The sequence below is a fragment of the Felis catus genome, chromosome C1 (assembly GCF_018350175.1).
Source record: "Felis catus isolate Fca126 chromosome C1, F.catus_Fca126_mat1.0, whole genome shotgun sequence".
Lineage (NCBI taxonomy): Eukaryota > Metazoa > Chordata > Mammalia > Carnivora > Felidae > Felis > Felis catus.
In genome coordinates, this window is record NC_058375.1 from 190,996,158 (window position 1) to 191,009,015 (window position 12,858).

The 12,858-nt window shown below is 38.5% G+C and overlaps 1 protein-coding gene across 4 annotated transcripts in view; it reads left to right on the top strand.

The window, feature by feature from the left end:
- PARD3B (par-3 family cell polarity regulator beta) overlaps positions 1-12,858 on the top strand; it is a 1,015,202-nt gene that overhangs the window by 802,550 nt on the left and 199,794 nt on the right. For all 4 annotated transcript variants that reach the window (XM_011285494.3, XM_019838515.2, XM_019838513.2 and 1 more), the window contains one exon: positions 11,928-12,038. In XM_011285494.3, coding sequence (XP_011283796.1) covers positions 11,928-12,038 — 111 coding nt within the window. The remainder of the gene's footprint in view (positions 1-11,927; positions 12,039-12,858) is intronic.

Below are 12,858 nucleotides of genomic sequence, written 5' to 3' on the forward strand. Positions count from 1 at the left end.
TTAAGATTTTTATGGCACAATGGAAATTTGCCCACCCCCAGGAAAAAAATTGTGTGGTATTCTCATTGTCTCCTTAGGGAAGATTTTATATGTTAAAAAGAAGAAGAACATGAAATGAAAAAAAAAAAAAAAAAGAATAAAGCCCTAGTTACACTTTATGTGACATGCAGAAGGTTTAGAATATATAGAACATAAAAGAACAGTACATGAGCTACAGTGGGATAGAACTGTGTGTTCTTAATTTTAAATTTCAGATAAATATGATTTCAGCTTTGATCCTACATGGACTAATTCTTTTGTCACTCAACTAATTAATTCAGTATGCTGGAGAAAAGATGCTAATTTGGGCATCAAAGGAGTGATAATTTTTTTTGTTTAATCGGAGTTATAAAGATAAGTTTTATTCCCATTAGACTGGGTCTGGAGCTCAATCATTTTATTCTTCTTTAGTGCAGACAAGTTCCAGAGAAAATATGCTCTGTTTCTCATAACTTATGAAGATGGAGTAGTAATATCCAGGATTCCCTTTAAGATGGCCCTTTGCATAGTCACTGTACATATAAGATATATATACATATATATGTATATATCAACCATGTCTTAACATTGTCCTTTTGTTCTTTACACATAATGAGTTAGTCACCATCATCTGTTCTTTTGATAATGGACTTTATACACAGTACACATAAGTTAATTTGTGTTGTTGGAATATAAGTTATAGCTGACACTTTTAGAGACTATAGATGAGGCCTCCAGTTTCCATAGAACTTTTAATTGGCCCTCCCTGGATTAACTTTCATTATGAGTCAGTTTTTCCCTTACCAGGAAGTTTGCTGAAATGACCCCACTTGCCAGTGAATGAACCGCAGAACTGTTTCCTGTGGGGGGACATTTCCTTCTGCAGGATGAATCTGTGGTCATTATGGAGTGAGCCCTGGCAGGTTGAGCATGGGAAGGCCATGGGCATTGAGGAACCTCCCACAGCTGGTAGAGAAAACGCTTATATGTGGTGTACGATTTGGTCTCAGAATACTCCTTTCCTAGTGTCCGGGTTCCCGGGACAAAGGAGGTAGAGAGAAGGGAAGAAGGGGATGCTGTGAGCACACAGATGAGAATTCTAGGTTCCAGCCGTGTGGTCTGTTTGAGTCAGCATTAGAGTTTTATGGACAGGCCATCAGTTGTCTGTGCACTCAAGCTGCCTTCAGAGATGCTCAGAGATCTACTTAAAAGTAATAAAAATAAAAAGAAAGGAGCCACATATTCTGCTGCTTTGAAATAAGTAAACATTTAATAAAAAGAAAAGCCTTTCTAACTATTAAGGAAACATAAAAATGCAAAAAGATCTATTTCTTTAATGCTCTTGTTAAATATATTTCCCAGAAATCATAAGCATTTAGTCTGAATCACTAAGACCCTTGCCTACAATGTCTTAAAGCCAGTGAGAGCGTATGAAAGCAATTAATCAAAGTTCACTGTGCTCCTGAAGAGTATTTCTTCTTCTGGAAAGCAGGATAGAATAACTTAAAACCCAGTGTGGTCGTGACAGTTAATAAGCTTTTTATAGTCCCTGTGTGGATCTGAAAATCATACCTTATTAGTATCTTTATCTTTCTTGCTCACTCATTCACGCTTATTTTCATTTAATTTTAATCTCTGGCCCCTTTTTCATAGTTTTTTTCCTCTTTCTCCTAACAGAGTGCTACTTTAATAATGTTAGAGTGGAGTTTTCATTGGCTACACAAACCCTCAGCAAAAGTAACTGTTCAGTAGTTTACAAATCCCTTAACGGATTCTTGCAAGTCAGTCTTCCACATGCCCTTTTTACTTTGTTTGTGTGTTTGTTTGTTTGTTTGTTTGTTTGTTTGTTTTTCAGAAGATGGGTTATTGACGATGTGCATTTTGCTTTGTTTTGCTTTGTGGGCCCACTAGAATTACTTGCAATATATTTAGTATTTCCAGATCTACTGCATTTCCTAGCTCCTCAGTCTGGGAAAGCAAATTCGCTCAAGGATTCCCAGCAGCTGAATTCAGAGAGCTGCTTAAGACTCTACCCAGCAGATGTTTTATCCACTTAGGCAGAAATCTTAGAATGTTATAGGACCTCCCTGCCTTTCAATCCTAAAAACAAATATCAACACATTTGAGCTCCAAAGCTTCCCTGCTTTGGAATGAAGAGTCGCCATGACCACCAAGTTAGGAATCCCATCCTGGGAATAAGCAACAACAAGCCAGAGGCAAGTAGCTGTTTAAGGGTAAGGTGGGAATGTTGGCCTCAAAGGAAGTAGTAAAGATATCAGTGGGATTAAACATGTTTGTTGTTTTCATATAGTTCATCTTCATCTTGGAAACATATAAACATACCCAAAATAAATGTCTAAACGATATACCAGAAATTAACATTTTAATCAGAAATCTTTTTAAAGAGACTCAACTGCTTGACCCAGTTAATAAGAAAGATTTTTAATATGGAGTTTTTCTTCAGTTACTAAACCATCAACTCACTCAGTTTCCCCTTGTGAACATATCTATAAAGCAAATCCCTGTCTCCTCTTGCATGCCATGGAGTGGGCTCAGAGAGTTTAAATCACAACCCTTCTGTTATAAAAGCATACTGAGCTTGTAGCATTCCACCCCAGTCCCGAAAAATCACAGGCACCAGCGTGATAACCATATATACTGTGGAAAGCTAAAAATAAAAGTAGAATATTTTTCTTTCTTTATCAAGATTAGCAACAAACACATTTGTTCATTATTCTATCAATAATATTAACATAAAGATAGGCAGTGGCCTTAGGTATCTAAAAAAGGGGGGGGGGACTCTAATTGGTCAATTTTCATTGAATTTGTATCAGATTCATTAACTCGAAAGTACAATGGGAGCCATCTCAGGTAAACAAGTAAAGACCTTTGTGATACACATTTTAGAGAGAAGCAATAGCCAAAGTGCACATAGGAGATTACAATACGTGGAAATAAATTTCATTAGCATATGCATATGCTAATTCAGAACCTGACTTAGAATGCATCAGACAACAGAAACCTTTTATGGGCGAATTTCAAAATAAACTATGGAAATACAGTCAAAGGTTTGTGAACTTCTCTGCCCCCATATTTTGCTCGAACTATTTCAAAGTGTATAATTTACAAAATGATAAGACAATATCATAGTTTATAAGTCAGCTAGGTACAGGGAGAATGAACCACTATCAAAGTCCAGAACATATTCTGACTGCGAAGTTGGTGCATTTCCACACCTGACATCATTCCGTAGACATTCAAAGTGTAATATTAGTAATGACTGGATCATGTAGCCTCTTCCAAATGGGTGTCATTGACACCCAAAGATACTCCCTGATTGCAGAAAGAAGAAATACATTCTGTTTCAAATATTCGGCTCTCCTTGGATTCATAGCTCACCAAGAATTTGAAATTAGAGCATTTGAACATTTTCCTTACCGAACTTTTTAGTTCTCATAAGCCATTGCTCAGGATTGCTTTATACAGTGTGTGCACTAAATGGAAGAAGAGTGGATACTAATAGCTGTGTAAACTGTCCAGTGGGATCTGGGAGGGAAATTGTAGATAGATAGTACTTAGCAGAATTAAGAAGTGAATTAAATGAGAGACTAGGCATGAACAAAGGCAGAAATAGAGCTATCCATGTTGTAAATTTGGACCATTTATCAGGGTGTGTGGGAATCTGGGAAAGACTTGAAAGTCATTATCTAGAAAACTCATGGAAAGAAATAGAAGTGGAAGAAAATATTTGCTGAGACATTAGGAGATAACTAAGAGTTATAGTGAAATCTTTATCATATAGAAAACAACAAGAGGCTGAGAGCATACTCAGTTCATTGGATTAAGGACTTACCTAACAATTGATGGTGTTAATGGTTACATTCCATGTGAATAGTCCATATGATGTGTCATGGCAGCTCAGTAAATGATTGATTGAATGAATGGATGAACCATTATTAAATTCTACTTCCCCATGTGGCCTTTTAGGGCCTTCCTATGTAGGTAAAATAGCAACATAAGAAAGGTCTGCTTTTGGTATTTTCCTATAAGCCCTTTCTGAGATTCTTTTCTACCTTATATAGTCTATTTCCTTTGATTTCTCAATTTATACCAAGATGTCTTATTTTATGAATAGAAACCATTTCTCTTATACGTGTTGTATGATGTTGACTGATAAATTAATTACCTGGAACTCCTCCACTGTCCATTCATCGACTCTATAAATGAACTAGTCTCCTTTCTGGCTGCTGCTTTTCTTGAATCTCCTCCTATCTCCATAAGGCCAGTCTCTCTGGAGGTTCTGTATGTCTCTGTCCTTTTCTCTTATCAAGAGCTTTGTTCTCCTATACGAGTGTTCGTAGCATTATTCACAATAGCCAAATGATGAGCACAGCCCAAATCTCCATCAACAGATGACTAGGCAAGCAACTATGGTATGTCCATACAATGGAATGTTATTCAGCCTTAAAAAAGAAGGAAATTCTGACACATGCTATATATAGCATCAATGAACCTTGAAGACGTTATGCTAATTGAAATAACCCACACACCCAAGGACAAATATTGTATGATTCCACTTATATGAAGTACCTAGAATAGTCAAATTTATAGAGATAGAAGGTAGAATAGTGGTTTCCAGGGGCTGGGGGAAGGAGAAATGGGGAGTTACTACGTAGCGGGTTCAGAATTTCACTTTGGGATGATGAAAATATTCTGGAGATGGGTGGAGGTTGATGGTTGCACAACATTGTGACTGTACTTAGTGCTACCGAACTGTATATTTCATAATGATTAAAATGGTAAACTTTACGTTATGAGTTTTTTACCACACTGCAAAAGAAAATAGCTTTCTTCTCTTCTCTCTTCCAGCTCCAGCCTCTCACACTCTGACATTTCTTCCTATCACCAAACAAAAGTCCTCCAGTATCAGCCACATTGAAAGCCTCCTTTTTCAACATTCCACCCCACCTCCAGCAATCACCCTACCAGCCAAACTTCTTGAAGTGGTTGTACACAAAGATACACACTTTTATACTTACCTACCATTCACTCTTGCGATCACTGTCACCTGGCTTCTGCTCATACCACTGCACTGAGCCATACCAACATGATGAATAGCTTCTGAGTGCCAAATCCAGTGAACTCTGGAGTCCTGACCTCAGTGGACTTCTCAACAGTATTTCCATCTGGTGACCATGGCCTCTTTACAACGCTCTTCCCTCGGGTCTCTTGAGCCATACTCTCCTGAATTTCTTCATCTCTCTGGCTGTTCTTTTTCTGTCCCCTGTGTACAATGCCTCCCTACCCCTCTCTCCAGACTTTAAGTATTACAGTTCCTCATAACTTTGCCTTAGTCCCTAGCCCATTCATTTGGAGGCATACTGAAATAACCATGTTTAAAAGTGAACATTTTGGGGGCGCCTGGGTGGCTCAGTCACTTAAGCATCTGACTCTTGATTTTGGCTCAGATCATGATCTCATGGTTCATAAGATCAAGCCGCACATCAGGCGCTCTGCTGACAGTGTGGAGGCTGCTTCAGATTCTCTCTCTCCCTCCCTCTCTCTGCCCCTCCCCAGATCCTCTCTCTCTCTTTCTCAAAATAAATTTTTTTAAGGTGAATTTTTGGTCCTTCTCCCTTGACCCACCACTTTCACATCATTGTCTTGTCTTCTCAGAAGCACCTTCTCCAGTCCAGACCACCACTGTCTTTTACCCACAGTCCTGAAGCAGTTGTAGCAGTCACCAGTTGGCTTTACTGCTTTACTTGATGCTTTTTACTTCAGCAACCAGGATGATGTTTGAAAATGTGCATCACATAGTATCACTTCTGCTTAAAGTGACTTGGTGACTCCTCTACCAACTTGGTTACTCCTCTACCAACTCTTTAAATTTACCAGTTTCTTTATCCAGTTTCTCTTTGTCCCTTGAATTACCAAGACATGACCTGATGCCACTCTGAGACTCAACTCCAAGCCTCTCACACCTGCACTCTGTGGTCCTTGCCCTGTTTGCCATCTGAATCCTGTGTTAGTATCCCCCTCTGCTCCCCTTGCTTAAGCTATTCTGCCCTTCTTTCACCACTTAGAATACACCAGACCTTCCCCACCTCATTCCCTTTGTGTGTGCCGTGTCTTCCACCCATAAGGCTTATCTCCAATCTTTGCTTGTTTGGAAGCTCTCACCCATACAGCCTTCGTGTAAATGTCATTTCCCCACTGAAGACTTCCCCAACCAGTCTCCTATTATTATCTCTTCTAACACTCTTCATAGCACACAGCTTTTGGTTTTTTTGTTTTGTTTTGTTTTTTTGCAACTTACAATTGCATATTTGTACTTGTTTGATGTCCAGCTTCTCCGTTAGAATGTAAATTCCATAGGGATAGTGTCTGGGTTTGTATCCCAATTCAACATCAGCCTATACTAAGCGCTTACGACAATGACTGACAGAGAGTATATATCTAATAAATATTTCTTAAACAAATGCATGAATGAAAGAAAAAAAGAAGACAGAAAGAAAGCCAGTTTTCCATAAAGCTGTTTCAAATAACCTCTTTATAGAAATGAACAGGGACAGGTGTTTTAAGCAAACTTATAATTCATGAAAGTCTAAATTTACATAAAGGGTATGTTGAAAGGTGATTTTTCCACTTTACAAAAAGATCCATCATAAGAGTCTTTAAACAGGCTTCCCAGGTACACAGAAAGTAAGATTTTATTGATGCAAACCATATGTTTGTACTGAATTCTTTAGGAAAATATCTTTTATATAAAGCAAAGTTGACCTATATGCAATTTCCTTAAGGCACCTAGCCCAAAATGGCCAACTCTCAAATTTCCTAGGTAATCGATAATGGGAGGCCTGGAATGCAGGGGATATTTGAAACCCTAGAATGCAAAGCAGTAATTTTAGCCATTTAGAGCTCTTGTGACTTTTCTCACAAAAATAACTAATAGTGAAATGAATCAATGTATTTGAACCTCCCCAACTCCTCTTTCTGTATGTCCATGAATGTAAGAAAGGCTTGAAAGTAACCCCCAAATAGGCTGACATGGAGAGAACAAGGCTTACATGATTCACCAAATTGATGCTTTTCTTCCAACCTCCCCCCTCCCAACCCACCCATCACCACTACCACTGATAATTAAGTTGTCTGATTGCAAAATTGGAAAAAAGAATTCAGTGTGCTAATAAATAAAAGCAATTAACTTCTCTGGGTCTCAATTTCCTCTTCTTAACAATGTGGGAGTCCTTTTGAAGATTACTGTTTTATAATTCTGTTCTTGAACCTACCCAAACTTTACAAAATAAGGTAATTTATGACTGTTTTCTCTGTCTAATGAAATAAATTTCACAGCTATTTCTGCTCTTCTTCTTGGGAATTTTAATAAATGATCATGAGGTTTAAATCAAAACATTTATATTATTTCTGGAATTGGTTGATTTGACTGTTATTGATGGTTCTTGCTAAGAAGAAAATGCTTTGCAGAATTTACTTACAACTAACCTTTCTCAGACGTAGTCCACTATGGTGAAAACAAAGTAAGCTGTTTTTGAACTTCAGTACAAGTGAAATATTTTAGGAACAGGAAGAAAAAACAATTCACTGGTTGTGGTAATAAAGATCAAGGTAGACTAGGGTATAAGTTAGTTTTGCCCTTCAAAAATAAGACTTCTTTCATCTCAGAAAATCCAAACCTTCAAATTCAGAAGAAATATTTGGAACATAGAAGAAAAGCATGCCTAATATCTTGAGTTTTTGGCAACATTTTTGCCTTCATCAACTTCCTGGAACACTATTCTATCCTCGCTCCCCACAATTTTGATTTTTTTGGCCCAATTTTACTATATTTGATGACATTTTGAGGGAAAATTATTTCTCTAAGTGATGTACAAAAGGTATTCTCACATAAAGGGATTTAGAGTCATAATGTTGGTCCCTGAGACTCTTCTTCATGGGCATGAAAAGCTAAAGAATGTATTCATGAAAATGCACGTTATTTATATAGCGCCTGCTTTGTAGGGTAAAGAGAGATCTTGAATATGTCAACAAATCTCCCTTATACTTGGAAGTTAGTGATCTTTTATTTTGTCTGTATTTCTTTTTCTCTTCCCTAGTCTATAAATGATATTAGGTCATTTCTTCAGTGGGAAAGAAGAAAATACGTTAGGAATAAGAAGGAGGACCAGGAAAAAAAAGACTGGGGCTGATGGAGCGAAAATTCATAGTTGATCGACCCAAATCCCAAGACAAGACTGAATACAACAAAATAATAGCAGTAAGAGCAAAGGCAGATGGTAAATGGCAGTGGGGAGAGAGAAGGTTCATGAGCAAGAATTTGCTAATAGAAATTGTAAATTGAAAAATTGTTTTAACTATTTATTTGTTTTGAGAGAGACAGGGAGAACAGCAGGGCAGGGGCAGAGAGAGGGGGACAGAAGATCCAAAGTGGGCTGTGCACTTACAGCAGAGAGCCTGATGTGGGGCTCGAACGCCCGATGTGGGGCTCCAATGCCCGATGTGGGGCTCGAACTCACAAACCATGAGATCATGACCTGAGCCAAAGTTGGATGCTTAACCAACTGAGCCACCCCGGCACCCCTAAATTGACATTTTCACAGAAGAGTCAAGACTTGGAGAGGCTTCTGGGGAAAACGGAGTGCTTTGAACTCTGATAACAACAGAAATACAGAGATTAGCAAGGAGGTCTTCCACTCGGTGCTGCCACTTGACCAACAACCTATGATTTGGATTGAAGGACAATCCTAAGAGAACAGATGTTTACCCATTTTTATGAAATTCTGAAGAAGACAGGAGTTTCAAGTTTATGAGTGGGGCCTTCATGTGATGAGATTCTGACTCACTGTGTGTGTTGGGAGGTTGGGGGATGGGGACAGGGGGTGGGATGGGCAGTCAGCCTGAACATGTGTAGAATCCTCAGGTTGCATGGATAGTTGGATGGCTACATAGATACATAGATGGGGTGAGCCAGCTAAAGATATACACACATTTACACACACAGAAGAAAAATTTGCAACTATTTAATAAGAAACAAAGAATAAATAGGATTTCCATAGTTTAACAAGAATCTTTTACTTCACTGAAGAATATACATACTTGAGTGACTTTTTTTCCTGATTATTAGCAGAGTATCAAATTATTTTCCTTTTTTTCACGTATGTCATTACCAAAACCAAAGGAGATTGCTTCTAAAGAAAATCTGCTTAGGAAAATGCCTATTATTTAAGAATGTGTCCTAGTAATAACCATAGCTTTATTATTATTATTTTTTCAGATGTGCAGTTTTATTTTAGTAAAAGTGGTAAGGAAGCACAATGCTCTTTTAAAGTATCATAATTGCAGGAAACCCTAGTGCATTGTTGGTCCAAATGCAAACTGGTGCAGCCAATATGGAAATCAGCATGGAGGTTCCTTAAAAAATTGAAAAATGGAACTACACACACATGAAAAGATGCTCAACATCAGGGAAATGCAAACCAAAACCACAATGAGCTATCACCTCACCCCAGTCAGAATGGCTAAAATCAACAACACAAGAAACAACAGGTATTGGCAAGGATGTGGAGAAAAAGGAACACTTGTGCACCGTCGGTGGGAACGCAAACTGGTGCAGCCACTGTAGAAAACAGTGTGGATGTTCCTCAAAAAGTTAAAAATAGAGCTACACTACAATCCAGCAATTTCGCTACTAGGTGTTTACCCAAAGAACACAAAAATACTAATTCAAAGGGATACATGTACCCTGCTGTTTATAGTAGTATTATCTACAATAGCTAAATTATGGAAATAGCCCAAGTGACTGTCGACAAATGAATGAATAAAGAAGATGTGGTATATATATATATATACACACACATGTACACACACAGCCATAAAAAAGAATGAAATCTTGCCATTTGCAATGACATGGATGGAGCTAGAGAGTATTATGCTAAGTGAAATAAGTCAGAGAAAAACAAATACCATGTGATTTCACTCATGTGGAATTTAAGAAACAAAACAAAGACCAAAAAAAAAGAGAGAAAGGCCAACCAAGAAACAGACTCTTAACTATAGAGAAGAAACTGATGGTCACCAGGGGGGAGGTGGATGAAGGTGGTGGGTGAAATAGGTGATGGGGACGAAGGAGTGCATTTGCTGTGATGAGCACTGGATGTTGTATGGAGTTGTTGAATCACTATATTGTGCATCTGAAACTAATACCACACCGTATGTTAACTAACTGGAATTTACATAAAAGCTTTTAAAAAATGGAACTACCTTATGATCCAGCAATTCTGCTTCTGGGTATGCATCCAAAGGAATTGACTTCAGGATCCCACAGAAATATCTCTACTCCCATGTTCATTGCAGCATTACTTAGAATAGCCAAGATATGGAAACATCTGAATTGTCCAGCAACAGGTGAATGGATTAAGAAGAGGCAGTGTATATGTGTGTGTATATATGCATACATGTGCACATATATGTATATGTATATGTGTGTATATGTATATATACACACACACACATATATATATATATACACACACACACTATGCACGCACACACACACACACACACACACACATACATGTACACTTTGGATCTGAAAAAAGAAAACTCAGAGAAACAGCACAGGGTGGTAGTTACCAGAGGTTGGGGAGAGGGGAAACTTAGGAGACACTGGTCAAAAGGTGAAACTTTCCGTTATAAGATTAGCAAGTTTGGGATCTAATGGACAGCATGGTGATCACAGCTAATACTAACGATCTAATGTTACCAAGAGAGTAGCTCTTGAGTACTCTCACAACAAACAAGAAACTGTAACTGTGTGATGGGATGAAAGTGGTAGCCAGTACTGTGGTGGCAATCATTTTGCAACTTAGAAATATATCAAATCAGCAGTTGTACACATTAAACTTACACAATGTTATGCGTCAATCATGTCTCAGTGAAGCCGGAGGAAAAGAAATAAGGTATCATACTTGCCACTGTGCCAAAATTAGCTACAAATATGCCAGGCATCAAGGGGACTGAGAGCACACTAGCCCTGGGCTGATTTAGGAAGACTGGGGCTACATCCACAGCGTGAATGTAGCACGAAGGAGACAGTGCAGTAAAGGAGACAACCCAAGTTCTAATCCCGGGCCTTCCCCGGATTTATTGGGTGGCCAAGGCCCAAGGGCTCACTTGCAAAATGACAGCAGTAAACTAGGTGTTTGGCAAAGTCCCTCAAAGCACCATCATTATCTCTTCCCAGGAGTTTCAACTTTAAATGTCAAGGCCACTTGGGGCTCTGAAGGCCTGGTTAGGAGTTCGGTCAGTTTTGAGTTATATATTAATGATAACCTTTCAGTTCTAAAATTTCTAGTGAATTCGTAGTTTGAGATTTTTAGTCTTTAACCACATGACTCTGTGCATGCTGCACAATCAATAGCTCAGTGGAAAGATGGAAGGAAGGAAGGACGAGAAGGAAAGGAGAGGGATTTAGTGACTATTACTTTTCCGCTTTCAGGATCTTATTTTACTTCCATTTTATGCAAAATGATCTTGTGCTACTTAGAATAAAGAATTACAGTTTGATGAGTTCATCTCATAAATATTTTATTTTTATTTTTTTTTCAACGTTTTTATTTATTTTGGGGACAGAGAGAGACAGAGCATGAACGGGGGAGGGGCAGAGAGAGAGAGGGAGACACAGAATCGGAAACAGGCTCCAGGCTCCGAGCCATCAGCCCAGAGCCTGACGCGGGGCTCGAACTCACAGACGGCGAGATCGTGACCTGGCTGAAGTCGGACGCTTCACCGACTGCGCCACCCAGGCGCCCCTCATCTCATAAATATTTTAAATTTACCACCAAAAGAACTTGGTTAGTGTTAACATCTTCTGCTTCATGTGTTTCTAGATTTGGAAAGAAGAAAGATGATAAGGGAGGCAAGGCTGAGCAGAAGGGCGCTCGGAAGCATGGCAGCCTGAGGGAAGAGGAGCTGGAAAAAATGAAAGAAGAACGAGAAAGGTGAGCAGAAATGCTGAGCCCCCGATTTTGTTTGGGTCCCTGGCCTGTGTTTAATTTGATTATTGCATCAGTCAGCTGGAGACATTTTATTTCAAGAAGCATAGAGTTGAATACAAAAGCAAAGGTACCTGACGTAAAAGGAACCTGCCTTTCTGGGGAATTTTTAGTATATTTGGAGAAGAAATTAACTTTATGTTTTTATTATATCAGTACTTACAATTCCAAGATATCCTACCCCAGTTTTGACTATATCAATGTATATTTTTCCTATGGTTTAAACAATGAGGTTTTTTTTTCTAATAAAAAGGTCATTTTGATGTTGATGTTTAGAACTATCAAATTTCCATAGTCTGTTCCTAATTTTTGTCAAGCTGTTGTATGCCTTCTTAATTTTATTCTGCTAAATCCATTTGGGTGGTGTAATTTGAGAAGCGCATGTCCTTCATTTTTAAAAAGCCAGTGTCTTTTATTAGGCTATCAGCAAGTTGCAAAGTATGTTGCCCATCTGTTAAAGGGCCGGTTTCGTTTACTGAAATAATGACAGTTTGCAAGGACTGAATTCTCCTGTTTGAGGAGCTTAATGTTCCATTTGGACAAGAGGCCCTTCACTTATCTTTGAGGTTAACTCTACACTTACCGCACGTTGATGTGTAAATGTCTGATTTTGAAACATGTAATTGAATATTCATGTTTCTCCTGAAAATTCTTCACCTGCACAACTAAATGGATCTTGGAGAAAGACGGAGATTATGACAAAACTAGCATATCATTTTAAGCACTTGATTCTGACTCCATCATGCATGAAGTCAGATTTGTCCAG